Raw genomic sequence first — 9,850 nt, forward strand, 5'->3', positions numbered from 1 at the left:
AGTAACAGTCATTTGTTAAAAAAGACTGCCAGTACTAATTCATACAATGGTTAGTTATACATTTACTAGATGTGTACTATTTTTAGCTTAACACACAATATTTTTCACACACACACACACACACACACACACACACACACACACATTTATTTTTCGTGTTTACTCAGATACAATGTAGTGAAATGTGTTATTTTATTCGACCTAGTCAACATATATTCAAATGGAGGAAATGATAATTAATCTCTAACATGGTCCTAATCTAATATAGATACGCGTCAGGTTCATTATTTCTAGAGAAAGCGTTCGTCGGTTCAAAACTATTTGACAAAAGAAATGGAGATGTTTATAAATGAATGTAACGTATTATATTTCTAAACTTAGAACCGCTTACCATAACAATGACGGACAATGAAATCCAAAATGCAATCTTGGCGTTACCTGTCTGGGGAGCTGATGAAACTATTCATGTCCAGGGAATACACACTACGAAAACAACTTACAACATTACTTTTGACTCTAAAAGAGGTAAGGATTGCAGATATTAATTATGTATATTGACTTATTTTCTATGGATGATATGAAAATCTTTAAAAGTCTTTTGCCATTACATTTATAGGATGTAAAGTGTCCTGGAACACAATGACTTCAAATCGTAAGCGAAATGTGTTGGTGCAGGAAATGATCATTCTCAAATGATTATTTAAAACTGCGAGGCGTATGTTTTCCGTGAAACATTATGTCTGAAATTATTCGTCCTCCATTTCTTCTTCCTGTAAAAAAAGTTGGCAGTTACATGCAGAGAACAGATTTGCAGTGGTACAAAATCCAGGAACACTGGTTAGGTTAACTGTCCGCCGTAACTTAACTGAAATACTGCAAAAACAGCGCTAGACCTGCAACAAACAAAACAAACTTAAATAATACCTTCTTAAAATAAGCTTAAGCAAAGGATCACCAGATGCGTTAAATATATCAAGTAGATTTTGTATAACGCATATGTATATACATTAATGTGAATAATATTACAGGCAATTTTCCTAATATGGACGTTGTACCGGTGGAAGACAGTGATCCAGTATCATATACTGTTACGGAACACACACCCGGAGTCCCCGACCTAGATACTGTAGCTCTTATGATGGATGGGGTTGTTTCAGAACCATTTTCTGTAGCGGTACTGAAAGCTGGGAATATAAGTGTAAGTCATGATAAACTGGTAATGAAATAACATAGCGATTCATTCTAAAATGAAAGTAAGTATTTTTTATCTAATGTCGATCAGTTTCTGAATAATGTATAATATCTACAAAATGATGAACAAAGATTCTCCGATGTGTGAACGACTTGCTGAACCAAGTGGATTGATTGAATCAGACGGTAATAGAATTATGCACGTGTTAACTCTGCTGAATAATGCAAATATTTAATAAAGCTTGAATTAATAGATATTGGAATTATAAATATGTATGAAAAATATGTAGGCTAAATACCGCTCAGTTTATCCCAATAACTGCGTAGTTCCGCAGTATTTAAGCACTATGGTTTGCTTTAACAAAATAAATGAAACTTGCACTCTAGAGCCAGTTCAAAAGACCAGATCTTTTGCGGATTAGATAACATTCTTTTATATATATGTTAATGAATAAACCTGAACATTTTGTCGGGATTTGTGTAACCGATTTCTTTTTCGTCATGAATAGATACATATAATAATTTTATATTGTAGCTAGAGAAAATTATAGAAGGGGTGTTCACCTCAAAATGCCCAAAGGAACTGGAAGGACAAGGTCAGCGTTATAACAGTTTTGAAGACTACTCAAGGGATTTTCGCGACTATCGTGTCCGGAACACTGAAGCCTTTTGTGGAAGATATGCTCTCAAAAATCCGTATGTCATATATAAGAATGATGAAGGATCTCCTCTATTACATTATGGAACGGTAATTTGTATTTGAAATACCAAAGAATAATTTCATTGTGATTCATGTTACGCAATTTTGTAAAACTATGAATAACGATAACTGATACATGTGGTAGGTATTTATACGCAACATATCTTATCTGTTTTCAGATTACGGTCAAAGGGAGATAACAATTGAGAAAAAGAAATGACAAACTATTTCGTCATAATATTAGCTCATTGTCAAATCTACGATAAAAAGGATATGTTCTTATGTTTGTGAATTCCCTTTGCCTCATTGACGCATTTAATTCTTTTTACAGAAAAGTAAAAGTTCTTAATCATCAGTAATGAAGTGACCTATAACTTAGTATTTTACAATGTAGGTAGGACATTTTTAAGTTTTTTAAAAGAAAAAAATGATATTTATAAATAGGCCTTACATCACGTCATATGTATTTTGATATGTTGGACTATGCCTTCGTTTATTTTATATTCTTTCAACATGATAACTTCATATAAACACCGGAGTCGAACAAGCGAAATTAAAATGCTATTGTACTTTGTTAATAAATTTGTACATGTTTGTGATAAAAATGTTTTCAAATAGATCTTTTACTCAATAGCTTGAAATTCTCTAACAATAAATTTAGCGCATTTATATATACATGTATTATGTAACTTTTGAAAGCTGGGATGAGCTCATGAAATAAATAAAATTATAGAGTTACATTACTTGACAGACATTTTGTCAGTGTCATACTGGAACAAAAATATCTTGACATCTGTTTCAGCTCTGCTTTGCGTACAGAGGCTTCTTCAAAAATATCATACGTATTCTTTATTCCTGCAAACCGAGTGAGGAATCAGACTCGGTGTATTTTTATTACCACGAATTCTACCACTTCTTTAAAACTGATTCAGCCACTGTGTAAGGGTTATTACATTGATTTTCTTTCTTATTCTTCTTTATGTATATACATTTTTACGTTAATGTTTTAGACATGCTTTACAATTTACTTTTTAATCCTTTATGTGCTTCTACATTTTTACATAATTGTTTTTAAGAGATGCTTTACAATTTAAAACACTTGTTTTTGGCAGTATATGACCTTTTTGTGTCGATTCGCCGTAAAATTTAATTAACTCGCTCACTTTTATTCTTATTTCACATATGTGCTAACGGATTATGATTTAAACAAAACAAATAGTAACGTTTGCTCAGTCTGAAACAGTTCTTGATTAACAAAAAAGCATATGAATTTATAATCTATTTCGTAGAAAGAAAAAAAATAGATATTCTAACACGATCCGCAACAGTTGCTATATAAACATATAGCGAATCGCCTATACATGAAACTACGATAAAATATAGCTGTTCCATTCCACCGTACGATTGTAACATGACCGTTATATGCCGACTAAATAAAGTCGACTCTTTCAGTGCTAAGTAATACATGTAGTAATAAAAACTACATCAAATTTTCTGAAACAAACAATTTCTAACTGATGAATTTATTTGTTTATATTTTTACCGTAAAAGAATGTTTCAGCCAGTCTAGACAGTACCGCTAAATTTAACTTCAACATCAGTGCATCTATATTTGGCAGTGTGCGTAGTTTACAATTTCTTCGTTGTAGGCACCACAAATGCCAACTAGATTCTACTTTGACATTAAATAAATTATAATTCACGCTCCAATCGTCCAGACTGAAGTGTTTACATTTTTACAATGTTCTGGCGTGTATGTTTCAGTGCCATCATGTAGTTGACGTGTACTATTTTTAGAAACTGCATAGATAAACGTTGAATGAAGTATTTACTTCTGATTTCTATATCCGACCTTAGATGTTATTGAAAATAACATTTTCACAGCAGTAACTACTTAATACTTTAATTAAAAGTTACAAAATATCGGAAAAATCCGTTTTATTCAAAGCTTTCCATTCGTGGGGAGGATTTTATAATAGCATACTAGCCAGCCGAATGACATATCGAGCTAAAAGTAGTGCTGTTTTTTGTTTGTTTTGGGTTTAACGCCGTTTTTCAACAGTATTTCAGTCATGTAACGGCGGGCAGTTAACCTAACCAGTGTTCATGGATTCTGTACCAGTATAAACCTGTTCTCCGCAAGTAACTGCCAACTTCCCCACATAAATCAGAGGTGGAGGGCTAATGATTTCAGACACAATGTCGTTTATCAAATAGTCTCGGAGAACATACGCCCCGCCCGAGGATCGAACTCGCGACCCCGCGATCCGTAGACCGACGCTCTACCTACTGAGCTAAGCGGGCGGGTTTTAAAAGTAGTGCTGTAAAATGAGAAGAATTTGCGTGGTTAGAATTTAAATAATAAATATGTTCCAATAATTTTATCAGTTAATAAAATATGGGCAGTCGTTCGGATGCGAATATTAAATCACTCGTGCTACGCACTCGTGATTTGATTATTACGCATCCGAACTCCTGCCCATATTTTATTAACTGATAAAATATAGGTACATATTTATTATTTCTTAATTAACAGATTGTTGTTATGTGATAAACGCCTTTGCAGGTTTATGCGATTATACACATTTAATATATTTTTCAGGTCAGATACGTGGTACTACACGTGTATTAACGTGTATTCAATCGTAACAAGTGTAAAACCTGGTTATATGGCATATCGTCTCCGTAATGTTTATGTTTATCGACTTAGTGGTGCTGTTGAAGCATATATTGACTCTGTGTACCTTGGAATGCGACCAACTACTGATGACCCAGGTACTGTGTTGTTTAGTTTTGTCCGTTCTGATGTGTACTTTGTCCTCTTGAGCTTAGACATACGTTTTCCAGTTTTCCAGTATCAGCCCATGCAAAGGTTTTTCCTCCTATTAGCAAATGCGTATGCTTTCCAATAGTAATGCATGTAAAAAAGGACATTAATACATTCATATGTGTTTTTCTACTGTTTTACTATCACACACTTACAGACACGTAAATAAGAAATAAACCCTTTGAAAGTATTTGTTAACTTTAACTGGCATATTTAGGTTTTGTATTTTCTTTCTTTTTGCAATCATCTTAATAAGCAAGGACTGCCTAACCATGACTTTATATGAAAGCCATCTTTCATTCATTACCACCACGTACATAAATATTGCAATTCGAAATTCCAGATACCATGATAGAGGTCATTTTTGTGTTATGAGATCTGTTAAGCGCTGCTAAAATGCGAAATACTCTTTCAGTTAACTTGATTTTTATTGGTTCTTGAGTTTAAGGTGTAACCTTAATTTTTTTCCGTCATGTAAATAATTTTCAGAATTGAGGAAATTCAGTTAAAATATATGCTTAAGAGTAAATACATTCCAAACAATTTATTTTACGTTGTCATTGAATTAGAAAGTCTTCTCTGTTTATCAGTTACTGAAATGAACATAACTGTACTATTATACAAATAGAAATAAATGCAATCTCGACACCAACACAACAAAACTGAAAGTGTTGCAAGCTTGGTTTGATTGAGTCTGTTGTTCATTAATGGTAGTTGAAATGCAAGCTACCGGCCACGCATTCTAGAGCCGGTCTGAGCAGAACTCCACATTTCACATGTTACAAGTACTTAAAACATAGACAGAACTAAAAAACAAGAAAGAAGAGAGGGTATTTGAAGTTTTAGAGCCTGCATAGCACAGAAACTTCCTTAGATAGAATTAAAAGGCAGGCACCATATCCAAAAGGTGATTAAACAAAACCCAAAGCTATGGAAGCAGGAGTACTGGTAGTCGGTTTTTAAAACTCGTTCACTACCTTAAATATTTAAAGAATACAAATAGAATCGCCATTAGAACACATTGGTTTTTGCTTTTGCAAACTGTATCTTTATGAAGATTAGAAAATGCAAGAAACTTTTGAATTGTGCAAATGTCAGTCTATTAATGCTCTGATATTTATCGCAATATGTGAAAATAAGTGATACATATTGCGCCGGAAAATTGTTTGCTAAGTGTTGTAAATAGTAGTTGCGACCACCTCTATTAAGCGATTTTTTATTAAACGACCGGTCAGAATCTCTCCCGAATGTTTTCAGTACATAAACTCATTCCATTTAACGACTTTTTTATTAAACGACTAGCGACCACATTAATGTAGTCCCGACATGTAAAATATTCGACAAAAGTATCTATTAAGCAACCGGGTACCAAATTCCCGCCGGGCATTTCTTCACCTGTGTACTTGGCGAGTACTTTTTGTACCTGACTGAATGCAGTTAACTTTGTTCACGATCTTAAAACAGATTTTGAAATCATGCATGCAGTTTCTCGCCCTCAAGGCTTCCACATCGGCTAAACGCAAAGTACAGTAATAGTTAAAAATAACTTTTCTCTTCCCCTGACTGAAATTCATAAAGAGACCTTTCCATTAAGAGGACCACCTTTTAGCAGTCTCTTGGGCGGTCTCTTAATTGTCGACTGTATGTCAAAACTACTTTGGCATTTTATACGATATTTGCAGATGTTTATCTTCGGCGCAAACGCCCCGCACATTATAGGAAAGCGTTCATAGACGACATACATGTGTCAGCTTTATCGAAAGGAAAATTCAGAGTAACGATAAAGCCACTTGACTGCGGATATGACTTTCCACTATTCCAACTTGCAAATGTTGATGTAAGTATTGAAAAACATTTGAAGTTTTTCCTGACAAATAGGTATGGTATGATTCCGTCTTGTATTTAAAATATTTAAAATTTCCAATTGCATAAAGATGAGATATAAAATTTGATTCATTTGATTTATCCGTTTGCACTTTGGGCGATTTTTAGCATAAAGAAAAAGTTGTTCTTTTGCAGAATATGGAACAGTCGTTCGAAACAACAGGGTATTACTCATCCAGTACAACTAATTCAGTAACAAACTTGACATCAACATCAGATGTTTCAACTCGGAGATCTGCATCCACAGCTGCAAGTTTGTCAGCAGAGACGAGTCCAGCATTCTCTATGACTGTGAATGACTCAACAACCCCAATGCCGTCTTCAACATTTCTTTCTACAAATGCAACAGAATACAGAACTACGCAAAATTTGTTTAACCACACATACAGCACCATGTCAACAAGTGACCTAACTGGCAGCGCTACTTCAACACTAAGCACGCCATTTGTTCAGAGATGGCCAGACATCTTATCAGTTACAAGAATTTTAGACGCTTCTCCTCCGGTTTCGGGTTTAATTGATATCAGATTTAATGGAAAGGAGAGAAAGGGTTAGACGTTTAGTGTATATCTTTGATTTCGTTGTTAAATATAGAACAATATTACATACCCTTTTCAAATACGCTCATTTGATTGATCGAAAGGGGTGCACGCGCGGGTCCGCAAAAAGCGATATTGACCCGCAAAAGTGATAATGACATTGTGATATCACTTTTTCCTATATGTATGAAATATGGACCAGTCAAATGAGTGCATTTGAGAAGAGCATATAATATAACAATTATAGATTTATGTTTCGGTCAATATGTGTTTTACTGACCTGCAAAAATGATATTGACCGAGGACGCAATATCATGTTTACAGGTCCGTAAAACGACATATTGACCGAAACATAAGTCAATAACTGTATAATAATCAAGCCAGAAACTGGATTCTTGTTTGATCAAACTTGTCAAATTCAGTGTTACCTTCCCTAAGGTACTTTGCCATATTGGTTTCAACGTCAGCAGGCAGACTGATTTAACAGTTCCATCAGCGGTAGTCAACTAGTACCTTCACATTAAGTAACCGTCATCTTCTTCAGACAAAGCAAACATCTAGCTTATGAGCCTTTAGTAACCGCATCAGCATTTACATGGCGAACTTCGAAAATGCTAAACACATCATAACGTAAAACATATATAACTTTGTATTTAAACTGATTTATTGAGAGAATGTAGTATATTGGAACTTATTTTTGTTACAGGTTTGAATGTTTCCTTAACTGCTGCAGAATTTGTCAAAGAGCTGGAATCCATTGAGAATATTGGATATGTAGAAGTGACTAAGACCAGGGATTGTGCTAACTTTGATCTGATAACAACATTTTTGTCTCTTGCTGGAGATCTACCACAAATGAAGGTATCTATAATATATGTTACTGCCCCAATAACCTTTCAAACAATGTCTGCCACACTCACTGCATAATTTTATTGTTGTCTGTAGGATAGGATAGAATATGTCTAGTAGTTTCATATTGCAATTATTTTTACTCTTTACGTTTAGAAGTTAAATTTATGTCATGCTTCAACAGCAACGATCAAATGAGGCGACCTGTTAAGAACTGTCTGATCTGTAGAACAATGTTATCACAGCAAAAATAACAATTGTAAAGACAATAGCAAACATTTACTCATTCAAATATATCAAAAGTATAGACTTGGAATACATGTAAACATTACAAATGATATCAGAAAAGCTTTTTGCTGAGAACGAGTTCACATTTTTTATTTAACTTTCTTGATTTTGCAATATTTAATATTTCGGCAGGTTAAAATTTTAATGTTTTAAGGTAATTTTGCAGGTTCAGATGAATTATTCAGTATATTTCAGTTTTTATTTGTAACTATTGTTATTGTACATTATTGATGTTTTTAAAGAAAATAAACGGACTGCTCCGATAGTTCCAGAAAGAAAATAGAACATTTTTTTAAGAAATTCTAAAATATAATTATTCAGTTTGTATGACAATTTATAAAACAAGCATACGTTAACGTTAAATGGGTTTGCTTTGTTATCACATCCAAATTTTCAGGTAAATTACAGTCAATTAAAAGGAATAAATGCGTCTGGGACCATCGTTACAGATACCGACGGAGGTCTTTACTATGACCCTCTTATGGGTGATACGATCTCAACAGTACATAGTTTACCTCAAGTCAGACTTTCTATCAATGATGTTCCAACAGCATGTTCCGGTGACTGTTCATTCCAGTGGGATGCATCTGTAACACCAGAAGTTATTGCAGTTAATCCACAATCAGGTTTGTTTGAAAAGCAAAGCTTGTATGTATGATTTTTAGGCGACTTGTAAGCAATTTGCTTCATAAGGGCTGGAGAGCGTAGACGGTAGCTTGCATTTCAACTACCGTCCATGAACAGGCTCAATCAAACTGAGCCTGCAACATTTTCATTTAAGTCGTGATTGGCGACCTGTGGTTTTCCACTTTTTCTATTTTCATAACTTCCCTGTTTTGAATTGTATTTTTAAAACAGTATTGCTACAACTCATAGCACACTTTTAATAACAATAAGCAATTAACATGTCAGTTTGTTAGAGAAGGTCTTTGACATCCGATACTATAAAATTTGAAGAAAATTTAGGCTTAATTTTAACTCTTGTTTTTTTAACATTTCGGATCATAGAATGCATTCGATGTTCCGTTATAACATAAATCCGCTTATGTCATGGAGCGTGAGAGAGTAAGCGTTGTAACATTTAATGAACTACATCTCGATCAAGCCCAGAATACTATTTTCGCTTTGTTGTTTTACATATCTTCTTAACGGTTAGAAGTACTAGAATGAAATCTCACTACAGAGGAATAACAATGTATGAGGTTATACGGAATATTATTGATGGGTAGGATATAATTTAGTGATTAGAGTACCAATCTGATCTGTATTTGTTTCATCACTTTTTTTTCAGGAACAACAGCGTTATCAACATCTGTAGTTATATCTGGGACAGGTTTCAGTGGCAGCGTCTCTGGTAATATTGTGACTATCGGCGGTGTTGAATGCACAGTGACTGCAGCTAGGGATAATAGTATAACATGTGATGTTGGTAACGGTCCATTAGGTTCTTATCCCGTCCTTGTCAATGTGGATGGTAAAGGTCAATCTACCGGAAACGTTCAATTTACATATACTTCAAACATTACTTCAATCAGTCCCACATCTGGAAGCCTAGGAGGCAAGATATTTTAA

At 34.2% G+C, this 9,850-nt stretch overlaps 1 protein-coding gene across 1 annotated transcript in view; it reads left to right on the plus strand.

Moving 5' to 3' along the window:
• The window catches only part of LOC128551866 (fibrocystin-L-like), a 30,284-nt gene extending 20,434 nt beyond the window's left edge, over window positions 1-9,850 (plus strand). The window contains exons 16-25 of the mRNA XM_053532793.1: window positions 382-525; window positions 1,029-1,198; window positions 1,727-1,939; window positions 2,694-2,830; window positions 4,494-4,666; window positions 6,401-6,555; window positions 6,738-7,152; window positions 7,848-8,002; window positions 8,676-8,904; window positions 9,570-9,850. Coding sequence (XP_053388768.1) covers window positions 382-525; window positions 1,029-1,198; window positions 1,727-1,939; window positions 2,694-2,830; window positions 4,494-4,666; window positions 6,401-6,555; window positions 6,738-7,152; window positions 7,848-8,002; window positions 8,676-8,904; window positions 9,570-9,850 — 2,072 coding nt within the window. The remainder of the gene's footprint in view (window positions 1-381; window positions 526-1,028; window positions 1,199-1,726; window positions 1,940-2,693; window positions 2,831-4,493; window positions 4,667-6,400; window positions 6,556-6,737; window positions 7,153-7,847; window positions 8,003-8,675; window positions 8,905-9,569) is intronic.

Source organism: Mercenaria mercenaria, unplaced genomic scaffold (assembly GCF_021730395.1).
Source record: "Mercenaria mercenaria strain notata unplaced genomic scaffold, MADL_Memer_1 contig_1781, whole genome shotgun sequence".
Classification (NCBI taxonomy): domain Eukaryota; kingdom Metazoa; phylum Mollusca; class Bivalvia; order Venerida; family Veneridae; genus Mercenaria; species Mercenaria mercenaria.